We start from the raw sequence: 26,486 nt of genomic DNA on the forward strand, positions 1-26,486 counted from the left end.
GACTCAGGGGCAGGGACTCATGTGACAGGTGATGCAGGTAAGATTTCTAATCCCATTCCTTATTTTTGGAAAAAGTAAGATTGTCACTGGAGATGGATCCCACCATCCTGTTTCTCATGTTGGAAAAACTGTCATTCCCATGTCATATTCCACTCTTACTCTTTCTGACGTTCTTTATGCTCCTGACATTAAGAAAAATATTGTCTTTGTTTCCAAACTTATTGATGATAATAATGCTTCAGTTGAATTCACTCCCTTCTCTGTGCAGGTCAAGGACCTACGCACGAGGGAAACATTCGCTGAAGGGAAGAGACGAGGCAATATGTATGTCTTTGAAGAAGCTCATTGTCATGCTGTTCACCCTTTCCACCTGAATTCAAAGCCCTCATTAGAGTCGTGTTCATCCTTCTGCTAAGCCCTCATTAGAGTCGTGTTCATCCTCTTCTGCTAATGTTTTTAGTATTTCTGAATGTAATAAGCCATTCTTATGGCATAGTCAATTAGCACATTGTGGGAGTCATTTTATTGAGAAACTTGTATATAATAATCTCATTCCAAAAGAAAGTCTCAATAGGGATGAGAACAGTCACAAATGTTCCAGTTGTCTTTCCTGCAAGAGTCATGTATTGCCTTTTCATTCCATTAATAAGAGAGCTTCAAAACTTTTTGAGATAATCTCTTCTGATGTATGGGGACCCACTTCAATTGCCTCTAGATTTGGGAGCAAATACTATCTAATATTTGTTGATAACTATTCTCGATACACTTGGATATATTTCATAAAAAATAAGTCGGAAGTCTTCTCTTTGTTTCAAAATTTTCTTTCCCTTGTCAAAAATCAAATTTCTGAGTCCATTCAATTTTTTTAATGTGATGGAGGTGGGGAATTCTCATCCCGTGATTTTATTTCTTTTTTTCAAAATAACAGAATAGGAAGAAGGGTGTCCTGTCCTCACACCCCTCAACAAAATGGAATTACTGAACGAAAACACATGCATATCGTTGAAAGTGCTATGAGTATGCTTCATGACAGCAATCATCCCATCAACCTATGGACAGAAGCTTTCCATTCTGCCGTGCATGTGATAAATAGACTGCCTATGGTTATTCTGGAAAATAAGTCTCCTTATCACTGTCTTTTTGGAACTCATCCTAGTTATTATGATCTGCGTGTTTTTGGATGTGTCTGCTATGTGCATATCGATCAGTCCCTGAGAAACAAGTTTCAAGACAAGGCCCAAAAGTGCAGATTTGTAGGATATGCAAATGACTACAAAGGATATAGGTGTTATGATCCCACCAACAAACGCATCAGAACCTCAAGAAATGTTGTCTTTGATGAACAAAATTTTGATCACGGAGCTGACACAACGAATATGCCAACTGAAATTTACTATCCTTGGCTGAGCTCAGAACTTTTTGTTGGCTCCAATGAAGCATGTTCCTCAAATTGTGTGCAACAAGAAGAAGAGGTGTTTGAGAACACTGGGACGTCAGGGTCACAGAATGCAGAGAAAGTACCGGGCAGATACAAAGGCATTGTCTATTCTAGACAAAGACCGACAACATCAAGCCATTCAGATCATGTCTCAGTCGCCAATCCTGCTCCTCATACTCTTGCAGCCAGAAAATCAAACCGCATACGGCATCCTATTGACAGGTGGGTTAGTTATAACAACTTCTCCTTGGATCTTCAATTGTTTTTAACTGTCATCAATAAGGAAGAAGAGCCCATCATGTATTATCAGGCAGCCGCTTCTATGAAATGGGTAGAAGCCATGAATGATGAAATGCAAGCCTTGCATGAATGTGGAACATGGGAAGTTGTTCCCAGACCATCTGACAAAAATGTTGTCGGATGCAAATGGGTCTACAAAATCAAGTACAAGCCAGATAGAACCATTGAACGATATAAGGCAAGGTTTGTAGCAAAAGGATTCACTCAAGAAGCAGGGCAAGACTATGATGAGACTTTTAGTCCAGTTGTAAGAATGGAAACAATTCGAATTATCATTTCCCTGGCTGTTGAACATGGATGGAAGTTGAGTCAGCTTGATGTAAAAAATGCATTCTTACATGGGAATTTGAAGAAGGAAGTATAGATGGAACAACCCCCTGGATATCAAGAATAAAATTGTAAAACCCATGTATGCAAGCTAAAAAGAGTCATCTACGGCCTGAAGCAAGCATCTCGCTCTTGGTTTGATAGCTTCTCGCTAGAGATTCAGAAACATGGATTTTCACGTTCCATGCTGGACCACTCATTATTTATTTTTAAAAGCCCGCCTGTGACCACTCTATTATTAATTTATGTCGATGATATTATCATCACAGGAAACTCTGCGGACCACATCCAAGAAATAAAAGACTTATTAGGTCAAAGGTTCAAAATGAAAGATCTTGGAGTTCTACGTTATTTCCTTGATGTAGAAGTTGATAACCAGGCTCATGGCTTGACACTCACTCAACACAAGTACACCATAGATGTTCTCAGCAAGGCAGGCATGAAAGACTGCAAACCTCTAGGAACTCTGAGTGTACTTCATCAAAAACTTAGCGCTCATGATGGAGATCTGTGTGATGACCCCACCAGGTATCGCAGCATAATAGGAATGTGTGAACATCGCAAAAATTTTCCTCTCTCGTGTTTTCTCTCTCTTCCTTCTATTTTCCTTTCTATCCTTTATTTCCTCCTTTTTGAAGGGAGAAGATAAAAGACAGAAAAGGAGAGAGAAGAGAAAAGAAAAGAAAAGAAAGAAGAGAAAGACGAATTCTTTTGCGGGGTCTCACTTGACCTTAATTTTGAAAAATATTTAGAAAATAACTCTCCTCCGTTTTGAAATATTTGCGAGAAAACTAGGAGACGGGATCCGCTCGTCGGTACGAGGTTCGACCGTTCCTGGCGCCTTTACCGGGGGTAATCGAACCAAGGGTCGAATTCATGCATTTTGTTTTGCTAAGAAATTATCTAAGAATTTATTCTAAGTCTAAATGCACAAAGAATCATGCTTGTGCAATGCAGAGATGTATGCTCTTTTTGAAAAAAATTGATTTTGGAAATCTCCAAGTGTTTCTGATAAAAATTGAGTGAAGAAATGATTTCTAACTTAGAACTTTAAGATATGAAGTTCTAAGTTTTGGAATAATCAGAGCTTGAGAAAATAAATCTGGACTTTGAAAGGAATGATTTTGAGATAAAAGAAGGAGAAAAGGAAATTTCAAAGTTATGAATGTATTTTGAATTTAGAATTTTGAATCAGGATAAAGATGGAAATGTTGGGATGTAATTTGAATTTCAGTTGTAAAGCTTGAAATCAAAATAAGATTTGAGAAATCAAAATAGAATTGGTTTTTGGATTCAAGATAAACTTGGAATGAAATTTAGATTTGGAGATAGAATTTGATTTGAAATTTTGGAGTTCAGAATGGAATTTGAATCAATAAGTTTGGATTCTAAATAGAGTTGAAATCCAAGATGAGATTGAATTCTGGATTTAGAATTCTAAATGGGAATTGGATCTGAAATCTGAGATCCAAGATGGAATCGGATCCGAAATTTTGGAATGGAATTTTGGATCTGAAATCTGAGATCCAAGATGAAATTGAATTCTGGATCCTAAAGGGAATTTGGATCTGAAGTCTGAGGTCCAATGGGGAATTGGGTTCTGGATCCTAAAATGGGTTTTGGATCTGAAGTCTGAGATCCAAGATAAAGTTGGTTTCTGGATCCTGGAATGGATTTTGGATCTCAAGTCTGAGATCCAATACGGAATTGGATTCTGGATCCTAACTGGAATTTGGATCTGAAGTCTGAGATCCAAAAAAATGGAGATTTGTAGTTGGAAATCTGGATCCAAGTTGGGATTGGGATCTAACCTTGGATTTGGATTCTGAAAATCCAAATGGGACTACTGAAGATGGATCTGGGTTTTGAAAACCCATATTGAATTTAAAATTTAGGAAGAGTCAAAATCAATCTCAAACTTTGATTTTGATTTTTGAAGATGAACTTGATTTCGAATGTGAAATAAGAAGATAACTCAGAAGTTTCAAAGTTAAATTGAACTTTAAAAAAAAATGGAACTGAATTGAATTTGAATTTGAATCTTGAAAATGAATTTGGAATTTCAAAGTTGATTTGAGAATTAAATTTCGAATATACAAATGAATTTCAAAGTCAAATTGGACTTTGAATTTGAAGCTTGAATTTTGAAATTTAGAAAATGAATCAAGTTGAATTAAACTTTGAATTTGATTTCAAAGTCAAAATTTGGACTTTGAAAATGAGACAGAATTGATAAATTGAAATAGAAATTGAAGAAGAGATATTCACAATCACTTGGATTTTGAAAATTGAATTTTTGAAAATATGATGCAATTCTATCCTAAATGATGAATGAAAATAACTTTGAAATTGGAATTTGAAAAGCGTATTTCATTCTTTAAATGAATTAAGAATAAGGTAAAAGACATAATACATCCCTGACTATGGTCATTGAATGCATTATATAATAACCACATTTAAATTCAAGTGAAGAATTAAACATATTTTGGTGTTTTTATAGAGTTTAAATTGAAATCAATTCTCAATATATTCTGACTATGACCATTGATATATATTGAATCAATTTTAAAGTTAAACTCTGACAAAAGAGGAGAAATATTTAAAGAAAATATGATGAATTTTGAAAAGGATCAAGTGTAGATCCAATGTTATTTTGTTTACATCCTGACTATGGCCATCGATGTAAATCATCAACTTAGGATTAATTACCTCTTATGAAATGGTGCACGTGCCATTCATGTTTCACCATTGTGAGAATTTGAGAATTAAAGGCAAAAGCATAAAAAACAAGCAATTTATGACATTTACAATGCTCATTCATTCTATCTAAAACAGGAAATGTAAATTCTTATTTAAGATCTAACTATTACAATGCATAAAATTCGAATTTACAACTCCGAGTAATGATGTTTTCCACATATTCCCTGCAAAACACTTGATTAATATGAAAAATAGAAAGAAATTGCACATATCACATGGAGATCAATGGTGAAATACTCACATGTCAAGATATATATGATGAAAAAGATGGAAAATGATATACATACCTATATATATACGTATATATATATATATACATGAGAGCTTATACATGTACTTACATATATATGGGTACATATGTATACATATATACGGATATATATATATATATATTTATATATATATATGTATATATATGTATATATACATATATATATATATAAATACGTATATATATCATGCACTTAGTATAGGTAGATGAGAATGAAGGCTAATGAAGGGATCGTTGTGCAAATGAAGGGATGGGGATAAGACAACATAAAGTGTTGTGGCAAGGTAAATGCTGGAAGGTGAAGTTGCAGCAAGGTGCTGCTAAGGTGACGAAAAGGTATGTACTTACGACAACATAAAATGTTTGCTGTAAGTATTTTTAGCAACACCACGTGTTTACAGCAACACAATGCATTTACCGTAAGTATTTACAACAACACAGAATTTTTTTCTTTTTGCTGTAAGCACTTTGGTGACTGAAGGGTGGGTATAGCCACAGTTGGCTACCCTGAGTTTGACTCTCTAATCAACAAATTGGGAGGCATTACAAACCAGGAACCTCCCTGCGCTTGAGGCCTGCCTCACTAAAGGATTACCATTCTTGCAAGATTGACTAACAAATGCTGCATCACAGCCCTGGGCATCATCAGCAGGAGTCCAGAAACCAAACGATGGCCCAGAACAAGAAGACTCAATCCTGAATAATGACAGCAGGCTCTTAGGTCCTAATCTCCTAAATGAAGAGGCAGCATCCACCAATTTTTTTGTATGGGTGTAACTACAGGACATGTTTCTAGGCATTACTAAAATTCCCTGCAAGGCCATGATTCCTTGACCTGGCAAGACCATTGAAAGTCCATGAATCCACGCAGGATTGACTGCAACCTCAGGTGGGCCTCTTGAATTCAGAAACAAGGGGGCAAATTTAGAGTGGAAATATATCGATCCATGGTTGATAATGAACAAAGAAGGCGGAATGTGTATGCTGACGTGCATGGGATGCTAAAAAAAAAATGCAAATGATAGGATAATGCAATGAGACCAGACTGCAATAAAGTAAAACTAAAAAAAAGAATAAACAGGAGAGAAAGAAAAAGGGTAAGGAACTCATTAGGGGAATTCCTGATTTCTTCCATGAAGGGTGAATCACCAGGTTTGATCAATGAGCCAACTCATTTTAGATTTAAGTATGAACTTGATGTAATGGACAGAAACAACAAACTATTACTTGGATCGACATAAATGACATTGGTTTTGAGAGACATGAAACCCTTCAATTTCTGATTCATGATGGAATCATTGAACTGTTTATTATCAAATGCAATCTTCTAAAACACCTTTGAGGTGATAGATTTCTGCTAAATGCCTATTCCTTGAGGAATTGGCAACCTCAACTTCCTGTTTCACAGAAAAAAAAAGTGCTAGAACTAGTGACAGGACACATCCATTTCCACACAGCTCCTTGTCTCTGAGAAAGAATTCTCAGAATGGCATTTACTTGACATAAGAATAGAAATATCCGTAAAGAAGCCTCTCATAAATGTTCAATGATAAAAACCTCACTCCCAGTAAAAAAAAAACATACCTGTTCCAACAGTTGTCAAGGAAACTCTTGACAGATTCCACAAATGGAATCTCAAGATACTAAAATAAGCAATTATGCAAGAAGAAAAATGCAATTCTTGTGACAGAGTCCTCTGAAGAAACAGGATCCTCGTGGTCAGATTCGATTACACACACTTTTGGTCTTAGTTCTCATCACTGCAAACTGCTTATGATAATATGTGTGAGCTTGTTCCCGTACATAAGCTCACAAAACGATTGCTCATTGCAGCATAGGTCTTTCTTTTGCAGGTGAGGCAGTGAACCTCTGAAACTCACCCAGACATGTATTCCAATCTTCAAAACAACAGATAATTGTTAAGTTTAACGTTTTGAGTGAATTGACGCATATATAAGGTGATGCAAGCTTGATCCCAAATGGATCGATGAATGAAACCCAGTGTTATAGGTTAACACAATGATGCTGAACAGGGGAAACCAACACATGAGGTTGGTGATTTAAAAGAATGATATCAACGAGCAGACTAAAAGAATTGGAAAAAGCAAACATGGGAAATAAACTAGTTTTTCAGAGCTTGGCTGGAAACCACATCAGAGCGACACACTCAGAAGCAAGACTTGATGTGAGTCCTATTTTAATGACGAAATGTATTGCTCTAGGTATGAAATTTTGCAGGAGACTGACACTCGACTCCTACACTTCGAACCCTACGAAATTGCAGGAGGTCGAGTTTGCTATTTTGTATATTGGCACCAGATGAAATTGGGTGTCAATGGGGATCAAGATGACGTGAATTGATATGCAAGAATGTAACACAGAACATGCATTCGAGTGCGAAATGTTCTACTGAACCTGATAGTATCTATTATTGATATGCAAAGATGGAAAGTAGAGGCATATGCGCTGATAGGTTGTTCGACACAGATTCAAAAGCAATGGATTATATCATTGCAAATGAATAGATGACATTCCAATGATCAATACTGTTGCAAATGAACTGACAGGGAAATCCCGATCAAATAAAGACAGTAAAATAAAAAAAAAAATTTAGAAGAAACTGAACGCCATGAATCAGCCAAATGCTCAGAGATAAAAAAAAATTGCAGTTCAAATATATATTGAACAAAATGCGATCAATTAACAAGACTGAAGATGGAACGTAAACAAAGTAATCCGATGCAAACATGGAAATCAAAGTTAAAATAAGGAGAGAAACAAGATACAAATACAGGGGAGGGGATATCAAACTAATCATCGTTCAGATTCAATCAAAGAAGTTGAATGCTGATTCGATGCAGATCTAAAATTAGGGAATTTGTAGATCTATTGCCTAATCCAACCATAATAATGGATACTGGGAAAGAAAAAAAAAATGACAAGATAAACCGCAAAAGTTATGTTAAATCTAACACCGACGAGCACTTGCACTTGCATAAGCCAAAGGAATTTGACGAAATGAATTATAAAATTGAAAAGAAACAGAATGTTGGAACTACCCGTTTCGTGGATATTGCACAGAGGTTCGTTGATTTACCATAGACAAATCAATGTTACCAACGGTGCTTCAAATGGGTGAGAATCAAAAAAAGAAAAAAAAAATAACAAAAAGGAAAGCACAATGGAGAAGATATTATGTAATGAAAAGGAGAAATCGGAAATTGAAGAAAATCTTATAACCGGGAATGGTAGTGTTGGAATCTGAAGATTCCCATCGTTGATGCATGAAGGCGGGTGGATATTGCGTAAACAATTCAACACCACCACTAATGCATAGAGGAGACTGAAAACAGAAAAAAAATTAAAGAAAAGAAAGAAAGGAAAAAAAAGAGTTACAAAAGAGGAAAAGAGCACTTACTTGATTTGAGAGGGGGATCAAGACTCCTTCTATTGCGGCTTCTTATAGAAGAAATGCTTTGGGGAGATTGTTTCTTCGGTGTCTTGCAGAGGAGAGAACTCAGGAAGGGAAAAGGAAAGAATGAAGATGATGGGAAAACTTGATGCTGGTGGATTGTAATGGATGCCGAGCCCTTCTCCTTTAAGCCTCTTTTAAAGAAGGGAAAGAAGCTTCAGGAGCTCGTTCGTTGAAGATGGATGGTGTGAAGATGGGTTGTTTGAGATCAACGATGGAGAGAGGAGAGGGAAACCCGTGGGAGGAGTCCGTTGGAATTTTTCCTCTTTTCCAAAAAGAGGATTCTCTTAAAAAAATCTTTTTGTAAAATGGTTAAGAAATGAGGTTTTCAGAAGAATTATCTAAAAAAAGCTTTAAAACCATTTGTTTTTCTCGTAGTTTTTCCATTTTTTTTGGTTTTTGTGTTATTTTTTAAATTTTTTTGTATTTTTAGAATAAAATCCTAAGATTTGCGAGGAAATAAAGATTTAAAATTGATTTTTTTGTATTTTTGCAAAAATATTTACAAAAGAGAGTTCTTCTGAAAATTCAAAGCTATTTCTCTGAAAAATTCTTCAGAAAGCGAATTTGGACCCGAAATTTGAGGTGATATTCGAGGTTTGGACCTTGAATCGAGAAAATATGAAATAGTGGATCCAAATGGGTGTCGAATGAGCTGTTTGAACCATTCAGAAAATGTTTTTGGTATTTTATAATTTCGATTTGTAAATTAAGTAACGAGGCTCAAATTTGACCTTAAACACCGGGTTTGGCTCCGAAATCGATTTTGAATGGAATTTGATCCAGAAAATCCGAAGAACAACTGTAAATTAGCTTTGATTTTCTCAGAAAATGGGGTCAGTGGCAAAAAGGTCATTTTTACAAAACTTTGAAAAACTTGGGGTGTTCACAGAATGTTACAATACCTCACATTCACTAGACTTGATATTGTTTATTCAGTCAATCAAGTGTCTCAATTTATGCATGCGTCACGTACTGGACATATGGAAGCGGTCAAGAGGATCCTTAGATATCTGAAAGGGATTATTGGGGATGAATTGATATATTTACCACAGTCATATGGCTAAGACGAGCACAAAATTACTGTATATTGTGATGCAGACTGGGCAGGAGATCCTGAACGAAGATCTACATCAGGATATTGTGCCTTCATTGGAAGACATTTAGTCTCTTGGAGCAGTAGAAAACAAAAAGCTATTGCTAGATCAAGCATTGAGGCTGAATATAGATCCATGGCTGCTGCCACTACCGAAGTCACATGGATCAGGCATCTTCTAACTGAAGTAGGAGAAAAGATCTCCCACACTACCTTGCTCTGTGACAATCAAAGTGCTATCAACATGTCACTCAATCCAGTACATCACAGTCGTGCCAAGCACATTGAGATCGACCAACACTTTGTGAGACAGAAGGTTGAAGAAAAAGAGATTGAGCCTGAGTTTGTCAGCACTGAAAGACAGGTTGCAGACATATTTACCAAATGGTTAACCAAGGATCACTTTTGGATGCTTAAAAGCAAGTTGTTCATGGTCCAAAACCAGGATTAACATGAGGGGGGGGGGGGGTGAAAAAGGTGCAAAGGATCCGACCCAATCCATGTAACCGATCCATGTAAAGACCATGTACCCTTTTGCATTTATCGGGTCTGGATACACCAGACCTGGACCCATACTATAATGTAAACTTAAATACACAAGTTTAGGTCACGATTTCGTATTACTGAAATCGTGACAGCCGCAATCTCTCTCTCTCTCTTCTCTTTCTCAATACAGGTACAGAGGAAAACTTTCAACCCCCCCCCCCCCCCCCCCAAGATTTTTTTTTTAAAATTCTGTAGCCTAGATTTTTATTTTTTTTCCAAAAAATGGACCAAAATGACCTTGGGTGCATTGACCGCACCCAGGGTCGAGTTGACCGAGTCCGAGCCGCACCCATGTCGGTGCGTGTCGACGCGGGTGCGTCGACCTTGGAGCAGAGTCCGTGTGACAGAGATCGTCACTCACCAAAATCCTTTCTTGAAACCCTTCTTGAATCACTACTATATTCCAAGCAAAACTTGTGATTTTTTGTTTTATCCTAGAATCTGTTTTCTTATTCTCTTATATGAAAACTGATCCTTGATTAATCTGAAAACACGATTCATCGTAATCTTTGTACAACAAAATTTTTTTTAGCCTATTAATGCTATTCGAACACGACATGTTCAGGTGGCTTGATTCATGAATATTGAATAGTTATTTTGACTATTCTCGTGATCTGATATCTGTTAAAAAAAAAGGCAACAGATCCGAATTCTGTTATAACTTATAACCAGTTCACTTCTGGATTGAATTTAAGTAGTCACATTATTTCGAAGATTGATTAGTCATTCGATTGCTCCTTTCTTAGAATATTTTCCACTTTATATTCGCGTATCTCATAATCATGGATTCTTCTTCAACTCAGACCAGTCTATCATTAAACTTCCTTAACCAACTTGTTTATGAGAAATTATATAATTTCAATTTCCTAACTTGGAAGAGACAGATAGTTCCTTTTATCAGGAGCCAAGATCTCTTTGGTCATCTGGATGGATCAATTCCAGCTCCACCAGAGTTCATTGCAAAGGAGAAAACAGATACACAAAGGGCTGCATCTACTAAGCTTGTTCGAAACTCGGATTATGTCTCTTGGATGAGAAAAGATCAGGCATTAGTTGCCTACATCACATCTACCTTGTCTCAGGAAGTTCTAGTTGCTATTCCCGACGACTGCACAATGATGGAATTGTGGAGCAGGTTAACACAAACATACTCTCAGATATCTGAAGCCAGAGTTTTGTTCCTCAAGCGTGAATTTCAGCTTCCCAAGAAAGGCAACCCATCTATCATGGATTATTTGAATAAGGTGAAGACTATTACAGATCAACTTGCCATTATTGGATGTGAAGTGCCAGACAAGGATAAAGTGCAACAGACATTGAATGGTTTGTGACCAGATTACCATGTATTGGTAACATCATTGTTGTGTTTGCCCATGCTTACCTCATTTGCGGACCTCCAGGCAAAACTTCTACAATACGAAATGTTGTTGAAAGGCATTACTGAAGATTCTGGTGCTCAATCTGATTCCCAAGATGTTTTAGCTACTGAGTTCTCCTTCGGTCGTGGTCGTGAAGGAAATAGCTTCAGAGGAGGAAGAGGTCGTGGTAGATTTGCAGGTCCAGGTTTGCTTCCCACACTCAATATGCCGTTCAACTCCAATGTGAAGAATCAAAATCAAAGAGCGGTCCCGACATGTTACATGTGCAATAAAAAGGGGCATATTAAGGCAAATTGTCGGTTTAATCTTCAAAATAAAGGAAGGTTGCAAAACACTAAGAGCAAGAAGGAAGATAATGTTACCAAAACTGATGGGGAGGTGAAACAACTTTTGCTGGCAGCATTGTCTGGGTTGCACTTAAAGCAGAATGATCAAGGATTATGGTATGTTGATTCAGGAGCAGCGACCCATGTTACGGGAGATGTTGGTAAGCTCTCGAGCTTGGTTCCTTTGGTAAAAATAGTATTGTTACTGGAGATGGATCTCACCATCATATTTCTCACATCGGTGATGCAATCATTCCTTTGTCAAAATCATTTCTCAATTTGTCAAATGTCATTCATGCTCCTAACATAAAAAGAACATTATTTCTGTCTCTAAACTTGTTGATGATACACATTCTTATGTTGAATTCACTCTCTCTTCTGTATATGTCAAGGATCTTCAAACGAGGGAGACATTCGCTGAAGGGGAACGAAAATGAAATATGTACATCTTCAAGGAAGATCCATTTGCGCATACTAGTTCCGTCTTGAAGCCCTTATTGAAGTCTAAGTTTTTTCAGTCTGAGTTATCTATGTCAGGTCCTGAGTCTATTTTTAGTATTTCTAAATGTAATAAGCCAAGTCTTTGGCATGATCGTCTTGGTCACTGCAGTTATTCTTTTCTTGAGAAACTTGTATCAAGTAAATTAATTCTTAAATCAAGTTTGACTCTTGAGGAAGATAATAAAAAGTGCTCCAGTTGTCAAATGCGTAATAGTCATGTTCTTCCTTTTGATTCTATAAATAAAAGAGCTTCAAGACCTTTTGAAATTATTCATTTAGATGTTTGGGGTCCTGCACCTGTCTGTTCTTCTTCTGGCAGCAGATATCATCTCGTCTTTATTGACAATTATTCTTGTTATACTTGGATATTCTTTATGAAGCATAAATCTGAAACTTTTCACATATTTCGCAACTTTCATGCTTTTGTTTGAAACCATTTATCTACCAATATTCTGCATTTTCATTGTGATGGAGGTGGTGAGTATACATCGAAGGATTTTATTGATTTTCTCCAAAGTAACAGAATAAAGCATAGAGTGTCTTGTTCACATATACCACAACAAAATGGGATTGCTGAGAGAAAGCATAGGCATATTGTTGAAATGTCCATGAGCATGATGCATGATGCATGATAGTAATCTTCCCATTAGTCTGTGGACAGAAGCATTCCATTTGGCAGTTTATATTATAAATCTTCTGCCTATGACAGTTTTACAAAATAGTTCACCATATTTTTCTCTTTTCGGCATTCAACCTGATTATGATGCTCTGCTTGTGTTTGGATGCGCTTGCTATGTTCATATTGATGATTCTCTCAGGAATAAATTTCAACCAAAGGCTTCCAAGTGTAGATTCGTGGGATATGCCGATGATTACAAAGGTTATCGGTGTTATGACCCTATGACTAAACATGTTAAAATTTCTAGGAATGTTGTGTTTGATGAGAATAATTTTGGAGATGTATCATTTAATACCTGTCAAAGAATTCCCAGAGAAGAGGTTTATCATCCATGGATGAGTGCTGAATTATTTGCAAGTGTTTATGGTGATTGCTCACCTCAGTGTACTCAGGAAACACAGTCGGTTGACCAAGATGACATTGACTCAGGCCAAACATGCTTACCTCAATCTGGAGATCAGGCTAGTAGAGATTCATATGCTGAAGAAGGGGCATATTCACAACCACATCCTATTGATAAATTTAAAGGGTATGTGTATGTGCGAAAAGAAAAAGGTGCTCCTCCTGTTCCTCACATTGAACCAGACACTTGTGTGCCTGATGGACTTCTGAGGAGTTCAAATAGAATCAGACACCCTATTGACAGGTGGGTCAGTTACAACAATTTTTCTATGGATCTTCAACTCTTTTTATCTCAGGTTGATAAGCACGATGAACCCGTGGGGTTTCATCAAGCTGTGAAATCAAACAAATGGATTGAGGCCATGAATGAAGAAGTGAAAGCGCTTCATGAATGCCAGACGTAGGAAATTGTTTCCAGACCTCCTAACAAAAATGTTGTTGATTCCAAGTGAGTTTATAAAATTAAGTACAAACCCGATGGCACCATAGAACGATACAAAACAATACTTGTTGCAATGGGTTTTACACAGGAGTATGGCCAGGATTATGATGAGACTTTTAGTCCTGTGGTCAAAATGGGGACAATAAGAATTATACTGTCTTTAGCTGTCAAGCATGAATGGACATTAAGTCAGTTAGATGTCAAAAATGCATTCCTTCATGGAGACTTGAAGGAAGAAGTTTACATGGAACAACCTCTAGGATATGCTGAGGGAGACCCAAGCACACATGTATGTAGACTAAAAAGAGCCATATATGGTTTGAAGCAGGCCTCACGCTCGTGGTTTGAAAGTTTCTTCTTAGACATACAAAAACATGAATTCTGTCGATCTCTCTTGGACCACTCATTGTTTATATTAAAGGGTAAAGGCATTACCACCCGGTTGTTGATATATGTTGATGATATTATTGTTATAGGAAACTCGATGAGCCACATTGAAGAAACAAAGAGACTCTTAAGTCAAAGGTTTAAGATGAAAGACTTAAGAGATTTGCGTTATTTCCTTGGAGTCGAGGTAGACAGGAAGGATGGTCTCCTGACGTTGACATAACATAAATACACACTAGATTTGTTGAAGAAATTTGGTATGCAAGAATGCAAGCCTTTGTCTATACCGAGTGTCTTACATCAAAAGCTTAGCTCACACGATGGAGATTTGTACCCAGATCCTACAAGATATCGATGTGTAGTTGGCATGCTTCAATATCTTACTTTTACTCGCCCTGACATCGTTTATTCTATTAATCAAGTGTCGCAGTTTATTCATGAACCGCGAACAGGTCGCATGGATGCAATTAAGAGAGTGTTGAGGTATTTAAAGGCACCATTGGAGATGGGTTGGTATATAAGAAAATTTGGAAAAGAGGAGGCATGTATGATGTCACGGTCTACAGTGATGCGGACTGGGCAGGAGATCTTGATGAAAGGAGGTCGGTTTTCAGGTATTGCATGTTTCTTGGGGAAAACATAGTATCGTGGAGCAGTAGAAAACAAAAGGCAATAGCTAGATCAAGTACTAAGGCTAAATACCGATCAATGGCTGCTGCAACTGCTGAAGCCAATTGGACAAGGCATTTGCTGAATGAATTGGAAGAACAGATCTCAAAATCTATCTTATTGTGTGATAATCAAAGTGCCATTAAAATATCCTTTAATCCTATTTTTCACAGTAAGACAAAACATATTGAGATAGATCATTCGACAGAAGGTTGAAGACAAAGAGATTGAGCCTCATTTCATCCTTACGGAAGACCAGGTGACAGATTTATTTACAAAGGGTTTGACGAAAAGCAGATTCTGGTTATTGAAGAACAAGTTGTCCATGGTACAAGACCATGCACAACTTGAGGGAGGGTATTAAGTGTCGTGAAATGGGCTGGACCAGTTTGGGTCTGATCCAGACCCAAACTGGGATTGCGTGATTGACGTGCTTACTAGGGCACACTTGTAATATTACCTTTGTTATAGGACAGTCATGTCCATAAACAAATTCCTTTGTAACGTAATACATAAATATAAGAAATCAGGTCACGTAAGCATTGGGTTAGACGTGAGCCTGTGCAGCCCCAAATCGACTCAGCGTATTCTTCTTCTTCTACCTTTTCTTCTTGTTGCAGATCAGGTTAGATCAAAACTCAAGTTCTAACACAATGAGCCACATGGTTGAATCCCATCTCAAAAGTGTTGGGTACACCCAACACTTGTGAAGAGGCTTCCCAACCATGGGTGCCCCCCTCTTGTTTAAATGGGCCTAAGTCTTTGGGTTGGACCTTGGTGATCCAACCCTAGGTCCAGCTGGCCCAACCAGTTCAGTTGGCTGAACTGGTTGGTCAGCCACTTAGTTACTTTAACTTAGTTAAGGTAACTGTTTATACCTTAAGCATGCTTATATATATATGTTTTCATTTATAAAATTATAGTTGACTGGCCTAGTCAACCAGGAGATGAGCAAGAATGACCTTATGGTCATAAATATCACTGCGACATTTATAAAATGATAATTTTACCCTTGAACTTGCCGAGCAAGTTTCGAATGCGTTTTAACTCCGATTTTGATGAAATCAAAACCGTTCTTCTTGGATTTTCGATACGAATGCAACCAAGTGTTCAAAACTCATAAAATCGACCTTCAAAATTATGATTTTGCCCTTGAGGTTGTCGGGCATGTTTTGCGAGCTTACGAGCTCCGATTTCGACGAAATCACTTGCGTTCTTTTCAGAATTTCGATGCGGTCACAACAATGTATTAAAAAACCATAAAATAGGTTGCCAAAAATATTCATTACCTTAGATATTTATATTCAAACAAAAAGCTCTGAAAATTTGTTGGGTATTACAAAAGTAACATTAGTTAATGGCATGTTGTTTTGATAGGCCAGAACCCTAATAATACATAATACTAAAGATGATAGATCTTGTTATCATGATTATAATTTTTCTGATTGGTCCAGTTAGTCCTTCCTTTCATTTATTGGTGCATTTTAACTGATGCAGGGCTTGCCATTCCATACAAAATGGCATTACGAATCAGGAGCACCAATTTTTGGTTCTTCTTCTATCAACTCTCTGAATGGAAATGGTATTCAAACAATAAATTTAACAAAGATAATTTGGTTGCTAAATTAATGTTACAATTGGAGATTTTTTTTTAATTTATTAGATATTTTTTTCTATATATGATTATTGCTTACCAAATAACTTATGTCAGTATGCTGGTCTGGCATGCTTTATTCAGTTATTTTTTGCTTGGTGAATGGAAACATTATTGCACTGGATTCAACTGGAGCCATTGTGTGGAAGGTAAGTCATGCACCAGTTACATGTAGTGAACTTGCTTTTCTTTAGCTTAACATTTGAACAGTTCTTTGCTGATCGACTTGTGAATTATGTGGTCCACAATATTATTATTTGAAACATGAAGTTATTTCAGAAAAAGGTTTAGACATTTCTATGCTTGTGTTTAGCACTGCACCTCTATGTATATAGATGCAACTGATCTCCAAGAGCAGTGGATGTGGCATTGACGGGGGATGTCAAAGGTAATCATGTTGTAACTTAGTGCTGATAGCATAGTTGTATTGGTTCCCTAGCATATTGTGTATCAAGCGTGCTAGTACTAGATACGGGTATGAAACTTGTTTTCAAAACCATAGAAGTATCAAATGTTTAAGAAACTCATCCTAATTACCTAAGAAACACATACAAATTGTTAAATTGTATAGTTATTATATATACATATGTATATATATCATAGTCACCTGTATTAAAGGTAATTTCTTGGAGAGGGTATTTCTCGGAGAGATTTTCAAAAGTTGATAAATCTCGGGAATATCTAAGTTAGTAAAATACCTTAGATATTCTATGTTAGTAAAAATAAAATAGAAATTCTAAAAAATAGCTAAAAATACAAAAATAGAAAAATGAAAGAAAACTAAGATAAAGAGCTTAAAATAGACAATATAAATTGATAAATAAGCAACTAAGTTAGTAGCTAACAACTAACAAACAATCCTCAAAATTCCCTTTTTAAAACCCTTAAAACACATTTCTACTTTTATTTCCTATTTTACCCTTTAAAACTTTTTAAAACAACACATTTTAAAGTTTTGAATAATCCCCAAAATACCCCTTTTTCAGAAGCAGTCCCTAATGACACTCGATTTGGGGACTTTCTCAAATCTCACCCAATAGTCGAGATTTTTGGAAATCATCCCATTTTTATTAATAGAAATTAATAGTAAATTTTTATTTAAATCCATTTTCACATTTTTTTGAAAACAAGATCTTTTGAAAAAAATCACGAAATGTGCAGAACTCATCGATTTTGAACCAAATCAAACCAAATTTTGAGGCCAAGGTCGCTTTTAAAAAAAAATTATAGTGATTTTTCCAAATGTTTATCTTTAATAAATTTGGGGCTCTTTTTGAAAAACAAAATCTGAAAACAGACAGTTTTTTGTAGCGATATTTATCATGAGAAATATAATTTGCCGATATATTGAAAATATCACGATATATTCCCGATATTATCGACTACCTTGAAATAGCCGATAATATCGTGATATTTTCAATATATCGGCGATATCAGTGACTAATATATATATTTATATATATACATATATTCTTAGGATTCCTATGTATTTTCTTTATTTTGTATTTGTAATAGATCTTGCCCATTAGGGGCATTTTTGTCTTTTTCTTTTTTTTAATAGGCCATGCCTATTAGGGACATTTTTGTACTTTTTATTTTTATTATTTTATTTTTTGAATCCCTTCTAGCTGTTGGGATTAGTCCTCTTGCTCTCCTTGTTCTCTCTATATATGGGATCTAATCCCATATATTTTGTAGTGCTTTCCTTAAGCATTTTACAATGAATATAATATTATTTTTTATATTGTTTGTGCTCTTTTGTGTGATATTGTGAGTGTTCTCAGGTGGCCTTGTATTTGGCCATTAGTGGTTAGTGTTTTGCCTTTGTAAGCTCTTAGTAGCATTGTGAGTGTACTTTTGTTTGTAATTTCATTACATTGTGATTTTATTGTACTTGTTCGAGGCTTGTGGTTGCGGTAAGAGAAGGAAGAGGACTTCTTCAAGTGTTTCTTGTAGCTTTCTCCTCCAAAGATAGCCGAGAAGGAACCTGTGATGGTGATCTTATTCAAGTTAATAATCCCTCATGTTCTTGTCTCCTTGTCTCATAGTCCAAATCTTCTCTTGGAGAAAGTATTGCCATGCTAAATTTTTTTCACGAACATATTCTTGAGAAAAACCCAAGCACCACACACCTTTTTAAATTTGACAATATTTGCGGCAATCTTGAATTTCATGCATTTAGGAACCAAGACAAAATTCAGGCATTCTCAGCTTCCCAATCCTCTATTTTGACATGATATTCTTTAGGAGTTCTCGTTTATCAACATCACGTTCTTTAATTTGATCACCATCTTTCTTTGTGAGCATGAGTTGTGGCTCACAAGTAGTGCCACTCACATACCCCCAAAGCTTCTTTCCTTTGAAATGATTCTCCATGGTGGCGGCTCAGTTACCTTTATTAGATGAGTTGGTCTTACTTAAACCTGAGTGGGAAGGCCCGACCATTGAAATGAGGTAGAAGCAATTAGAGAAAGAACAACTATTCACATTTTTATTTGGGTTAAGACTCGAGTTTAAACAAGTTAGGTCCTCTATGTTACGTAGGGCTATTGCTACTTCTCTTGATGAAGCTCTAGCCAAGGTATACCAGTGAAAACATGACTTGGTATATCCAAAGGTGGAGGAGAAATTATTGCCGTATTAAGACACGACAACATTAGAACATACAAACCTCATCAGTTTGGAAGAAACAACAATGGTGGATGAAGAAAAATTATGTCAATTTTGCAACGAACCGGGACATATCACACCAAAATGGCCTAATCTCAAGAAGAAGGCGATGACTGTTGAAGAATCATCCAAAAAGGTTGATGATACAATAAAAAAAGGAGATCTTAAGGATATGTTCATTAACCAACTTGCAAAGGCTCTTCAATAATTCCTTAAGTCGTCTTCAACTCATACTTTTGGAGCCACGATGTCTACATCTTCTCCCGATATATATTCTTAGATACTTGATTTTGGTGCTTCATTTCATATGACACCCTTAGAGTCTCTTCTATCTGAATGCACTAAATCTTCTTACGACTCTTGTGTTTCAACTGCGAATGGTACCACTTTAGAATTTAAAAACATTGGGATTTTTAAAAATATTTCAAAAGAAATTCAAGTTGTTAAAGTTAGAGTTGTTCTCAACCTTAAACTTGTTTTTCATTTTTCAAATTTTGGATCATGAGTATGAGATCTCCTTTTCATTTAAAAATTGTTGGGTACAATATTGCCAGGGAAGTTGATTAGGGAAGGTCATAGGTGTAATGAAATGAGCGGAAAACAAATGCAAGCTAACTAAGGGCATACAAACACACAATACAATGTGAAAGCCACAAATCCACTTAAGGATAACACAATAAGCCAACTAGGGCTTGCACCATAATGTAAACAAATATGCTTTACTGATAAAATGCTTAGTAAGAAGCATAAAAATAAATGGGGACATTGTCCCTATTTATACACAAGAGAGGGAGCCTTGGGAGCTCCGATAGAGACGTTGGGAGCTCCCAACAGCTCTATGGGTAATTCCCATAGAGCCCCTTATAATATATAAAAAATACATTTATTAAAAAACAAAAAACTATCTAACCTATTCCTAACCTAGTTACATAATATGAAATAACTAAAATGCCCCTGTTGGGCATTATATATATATTATTTTATATTTAAGAATATATATAAATACATATTTAAACATTCATATTTTAACACTCGTCCTCAAACTTACGGTATACACTGAAAGTTTTTTAAGAATATGAAATTAGGTGCTGCAAGAGCTTTGGTGAAGAAGTCAGAAGTTAATACTCAGAAGTAACATATGGAAGATTTATGATTCTTTTCGAATATTCATCTCGTACATAATGACAGTCCATTTCGATATGCTTGGTGCACTCATGGAAGGTGTGGTTGCTGGCAATGTAGATGACACTCTTGTTGTTACAACACATCTTCGAAGGTTTGGAGATGTCTATTCCATAGTTGTCGTTGGGGAAGCTGGACCGGGAAGCGGGAAGCGAGGCACTTCCACATTTTAGGAAGCGGGAAGCGCGGGACTACTTAGAAGCGAACCAGGAATTGTCTCGGAAGCGACCTATGAAGCGAACCGGAAGCGACCTAAGAAGCGAGGGGGAAGCGAAAAAAGAGAAAAACAGTAAAAGAAAAAACACAAAAAAATGAACAAATAGGGGGAAGAGAGCTTCTCCAAAATGGGAAGCGTTCTCCCAAAATTTTTGGCGCTTTCCTGCACGTTTTGGAAGCGCCACGTTTCGCGCTTCCGAAATGCGCTTCGGGGAAGTGCGCTTCCTCATATGGTATGGTGCTTTTGGTAACCCTGGTCTATTCCTATATGTTTAAGAAGATTTTTTAGTCATACAAGTTTCATAGTTGTTGTAGCCATAACCCTATGTTTAGCTTCAGTAGATGGCAATGAAACTTTCTGTTGCTTCTTGCACATCCATAACATTAGAGAATCTCTAAAAAAACATAAAAATATTAGTTGAGACCTTATTATTTGGATTTTCTCTCCAATCAACATCAGTATAAACAAGCAAATCTAAAGATGAGGATGAGGATAAGGATAAGAAAAACCCTTTATTTATAGAATTCTTTATATATCTCACAATTCGCAACACAACACTCATATGTATTGTGGTTGGAGCATGCTGAAATTGACTTGCAAAATAGAATGAACAATATGAGCTATGTCTGGTCTGGTGATTGTTAAATACATGACTCAATCAACTGTCTATATAGGGTAGGATCGTCTAAAAGTGTCCAATCTTCAAGTCTTAGCTTTGCATTGACAACTTCATGTTAAAATATATGTAATTCATATATATGTATATATTTATATACATATATATTTGTATTATCTAAAATACCCGATAGGGGTATTTTAGTCATTTCACATGTACCCGATAGGGGTACTTGTTTCTTTTCTTTCTTTTTTGTAAATTCTTTTTTTTTTTTTTTTTTTACTTTTTATTTTTTGCTTTTTTGCCCACCTAAAAGGGGCCCCACCATGGAGTCGATGGGGCCCCCAACGGTCACATTTGTGACCGTTGGGGGCTCCCAACGACTCCATGGGAGCCCCTAGGTGGCTCTTCTTTTAAGGCCACAAGGCCACTCCTCCTCTCCTCCTTTTGTGTATAAATAGGGGTGAACCCCTCTTGTATTTTTCACTCTTGAGAGTTCTCTCTCTTTTCAATAAGAGACTTATATTTTTATGTTGTGTTGTCTCTTGTGGGTTTGGGTGTTTGCCCTTTTGTTTGTTCATTAGTGGATGTTGTAAGTGCTTAATGCACTCTTTGTTTTTCCGCATATTTCATTACATGGTATCAGAGCCTTGTGTATGCTCTTCTTCTTAATATAGCTAGTTGTGTAGCTATATCTTTTTCTTGTTGTATCTCTCTTCATTTATCCTCTTGTGAGTGATTAAAATGGAAGAAGAACAAAAGATTGATCTCTCCTTTAAGCTAAATGGCTCCAACTACATGATGTGGGCTGCCGCCATGGAGAACAACCTCAAAGGTAAAAAACTTTGGGGATACGTTATGGGCACCATTCCAGAACCTCAACTTCAACTAACTAAGATGGATGGTGATCAAGAAAAAGCTCTTGAAGGAAATGCCCGCATGAAGGCCATTGAAGATCACCAATCTAAAGTGGAAGATTGGGAAAGTAAGCATATGCCAAGATTCTTGCTTGGTTCATGAACAATGTGGAGCTCAAGATTTGCGCCAACATTGCCAAGTTTCGAATGGCGAATGAAGCATGGTTCTTTATGAAAGGTATGTTCACTCAAAAAGACCTTGCTCGTCAATTCTTTCTTCAAGAAAAAATCCGGACTATCAAGCAAGGAGAAATGAGTGTAAGGGATTACTTTAGCACTCTTGGTCCTTTATGGGATGAACTATCTTTACTAGAACAAAAATGGGTTTCTAGTGTGGATGTGGAATTAAGGAGAGAACAAATGGAAAAAGAGCATTTTTTCCAATTTTTACATAGGCTTAAGCCCGAATATGAACAAGTTAGATCTTCCCTCCTACATAGATCTAAGCCTCTTCCCTTGGAAGATGCCATAGCCGAAATATGCCAAGAAGAAACTCGTCTTGGCATGATTAAAGGAGGAGATGATGTCTTTGGCCGTATCAAAACCCGGCAACCATATGAAAGCTTACAAACCTCCACATTTTGGAAGGCAAAATAATTATAATGGCAACTATAGAAAAGCCATTTGCCATCATTGTCAAGAACCGGGTCATATAAGACCTAATTGCCCTAAATTGAATGAAGCACCTAAAAATAAGGTTGCTTCCGTTGAAGAAGCTACTCAAAAGAAAGAGGAAACCATCAAAGGGAAGGAATCTTTTTCTCTTACTCAACTATCAGAAGCACTACAAACTCTACTCAAGATACCATCAACCTCGGGTGCCGCCATAGCTTCTTCCTCTTCTCCAGGTATGTCGTCTTGGATCCTTGACTCTGGAGCTTCCTTTCATATGACACCACTTGAAAATGAGCTTTCCGATTTATGTAATAATTATAAAAACTCCTATGTTTCAACTGCCGATGGTACATCCTTACAAGTAAAAAGTTTTGGAACTTTAAACTTTTCAAAAGATTTCTTTGTGCCAAACGTGAGAGTTGTACCTCAACTTAATTTAAATCTTCTCTCTGTTGCTCAAATATGTGATCATGGATGTGAAATCTCCTTCTCAACTAAGGATTGCTCTATACAGGATCTCCGGTCCGGGAAGCAGATTGGGCAAGGCCATAGGAGGGGAGATCTCTATTATATGAGCAACTTGAAACTCCCCACTAACTCTTTTTGTAACCATGTCCAAGATAAAAATATTGATATTTGACATCAAAGACTTGGACATCCAAGTTTCTCAAAAATGTACTCCTTTCCATTTGGAAAGAAATTTTGTAATGAGAAACATTTTGTTTGCAAGAATTGTATTTTTGGCAAAATGAAATCTACTCCTTTTCCTAACCGAACTTTTGTGTCCAAAAGACCTTTTGAGTTAGTCCATTCGGACGTTTGGGGTCCTTCCCCGGTCATGTCTAAAGGAGGGTACTCCTATTACGTTACTTTCATCGATGACTACACTAGGTATGTATGGATCTACTTTCTCAATTTAAAATCCGAAGTCTTTGACTTCTTCAAAAAGTTTCATATGATAGTTAAAAATCAATTTTCAAGTAATATCTCTACTCTTAGATCCGATTCGGGTGGAGAATATTTATCAAATGAATTTTAAAACTATTTAGAAGTAAATAGAATTTGTCATCAAAGATCGTGTCCTAGGACTCCCCAACAAAACGGCTTGGCCGAAAGAAAGCATAGACACATCATGGAAACCACTAGGACACTCCTTATTTCCAAAGAAATTCCAAAGAGTTTTTGGGCCGAAGCGGCCTTAACCTCATCTTATTTGATAAATAGAATGATATCTTCATCCTTACAAAATACATTTCCATATGAAAAACTATTTGAAAGAACACCCGATTTCAATAGATTAAGAATTTTTGGATGTAAATGTTTTGTCCTTACACATAAACGTGACAAATTATCTCCTAAAGCTATTGAATGTGTTTTCTTGGGATATTGAGAAAATCAAAAGGGTTTTAGATGTTTTGACTTGAAAAATAACAAACTCTATATATCCAAAGATGTAACCTTTTTTGGAAAATGAAAATGGTTTTGTGAAAACTAAAGATATTGACGAAGGTGAATATGCTTTTTTATTTGATCTTCTATCTCAAGAAGATGAGTGTAACGACCCCAACTCCTACCTTTGAAAAATGCGGAATATTTTTTTTTTTTAAGAGTCGCAGAAAACTTCCCAGAGACCTGGGGTCCATACAGTTCCAATTTCAGTTGGATAACCACACACCACAAAGCAACTTACATTTATCAATCATAACCAATCCACTGAATTCTTTTATTAATGAATCAATAAGAGTAATATGTTCCATGTCAAAAATGAAATATCAAATTGCAGGAAATCAGAAGAACTAAAAGAAAATAACAGTAGAGCCACTCTGTCCGTAAGTGAAGTCGTCTGAAACAAATGTGACCCTCGTATCCCTCAGAAGCGAGTCGACTTCACTAATTCATCTGTGCCTGGGAAAAACCAATAAAATAAGAGGGTCAGAAATCCGAAGAATTCTGCGTACAGGTTTCCCTAATGAATCAAATAAGAAAAAGAGTATAAATAAGATCCATGTAATATTTTGAGGAATACGATTATACTCAATTCCTAAGTCAATTAACCATTCATGCATAATTAAACATGTAACATTTAACAGGAGGGAACACGAAATATGTAACATTGATCACAACTTAATCAATAAGGCAATTAAATGCAAAAGAGCTCAACATCATACAATGATCAACATAAACAACCAAGTGAACAGGTAAACATACATGAACTAATGCAGAGCAAGAATATGCATGATTTATGTGCAATGCATGAACCATTTATTATCTTCCATTTAAGTTTTCCTCTTTCCATATGCATGTCCTATTAAATGCACACAATCCTTAAGTTCCTCTTTTTAATTACAGTGGCCCGCGGATACACCAAACGGGTACAATCCCCGAGGTCAAGTAGGGTTCCCGGGGTAGCTTCACACACAATTTGTATTTTATTACCGGGTTCCAAACTTAGCCCTCGACCGATATCAGGAAACAACACCATCCATCGGAACACTGGAAAACAACATCCAAAGTCGGGGACACCAGGGAAAACAGCATCCACTGGCGCCACTTTCTTGGTATACCAAAACAAACTCACAGCTGTGACTAACACACAACTCCCGGGTAAAGTGGCAGACTCTCCCTAAAACCGTGGTCAGGAGAAGAACCTCAATATCGGGTTCAGGGGCAACAAAATGCACACGGAGTTTTTGTATCCTCACGGTTTCCCTTAAACCGCAATATCCAAGACTCCCATGCTAGAGCAGGGACATCAAGGAGAAAGTGAATTACACTGTTCTTTACTTTCTTTTATCTAGTTATTAATTCATTTCATTTACATTTGCGAATTTTACATGCAGAATTAATAACATACGCTTGCACATCAGCATGCTAAGCTTTTCACGGGACCACAGCCCGTGACAACATAGAACAGTGCGGTAAAACAACAATATCACATTTGATTTGTTGCAATGCATCAAAAACAATTAAAACGGAGAACAACTAGTTCTCGAGGCTCACCCAGCCCCTGATGATCCAATTTATCATCGATGCACCACATGCAAAAACCATGAATAGCCTACCACAAAGCATCACTTTTGAATGTTTCACAATGTACATTTATGCATGCCAATTAAAAATGCGCACTAAACAATGATAAGCATATGCATGCATATGAATTCGCAGTCTCATATTTATTGCATGTGTCCCTCGGATTTGCATATTCATGTCAACGACATGATTTCATTGAGTATTTGTATGCATGCTTTCCCTGCAATACACACGTACAACGGCTATGTGCACACTCATACAACCACTCGCATGTAGACATACTTCAATTCCATGTAGACTCATGCATGAGAAAACAACCAAGTGTTACCATTAGTAACGCAGCATAAGCTATCCTACGTATCTTGATCACCATGTAAATGGGCATGAACAAAATACATAAACATAAATCAAGATAGATTTGGTGTCCTAAGATTTCTTTTTATTATGATAAAAATGCACAACCCTTGCACCAAAACTTTTTCCAAGAATTTTGAAGGTTGACAAATAATATGAATATTAGGCATATGGTCTAAGTAGCACTGGTGAACACTGGGCGGCCTGGACCAAGACCATGTTGGCTTACCAAACAG

General features: G+C 36.5%; 1 protein-coding gene across 4 annotated transcripts in view; it reads left to right on the forward strand.

Moving 5' to 3' along the window:
• LOC149822074 (AMP-dependent synthetase and ligase family protein) overlaps positions 1–26,486 on the forward strand; it is a 146,683-nt gene that overhangs the window by 87,142 nt on the left and 33,055 nt on the right. For 3 of the 4 annotated variants that reach the window (XR_016426194.1, XM_089981539.1, XM_089981540.1), the window contains exons 12-13: positions 16,493–16,577; positions 16,734–16,798. Coding sequence is in view for 3 of the 4 variants with exons in the window: in XM_089981539.1 (XP_089837665.1) it covers positions 16,493–16,577; positions 16,734–16,798 (150 nt within the window). In the remaining variant the exon portion in view is untranslated. Of the gene's footprint in view, positions 1–16,492; positions 16,578–16,706; positions 16,799–26,486 lie in introns of all 4 variants that reach the window. The other variant, XM_089981538.1, reaches the window with a different exon arrangement.

Source organism: Nuphar pumila, chromosome 11 (genome assembly GCF_984573655.1).
Source record: "Nuphar pumila chromosome 11, dmNupPumi1.hap1.1, whole genome shotgun sequence".
NCBI lineage: Eukaryota > Viridiplantae > Streptophyta > Magnoliopsida > Nymphaeales > Nymphaeaceae > Nuphar > Nuphar pumila.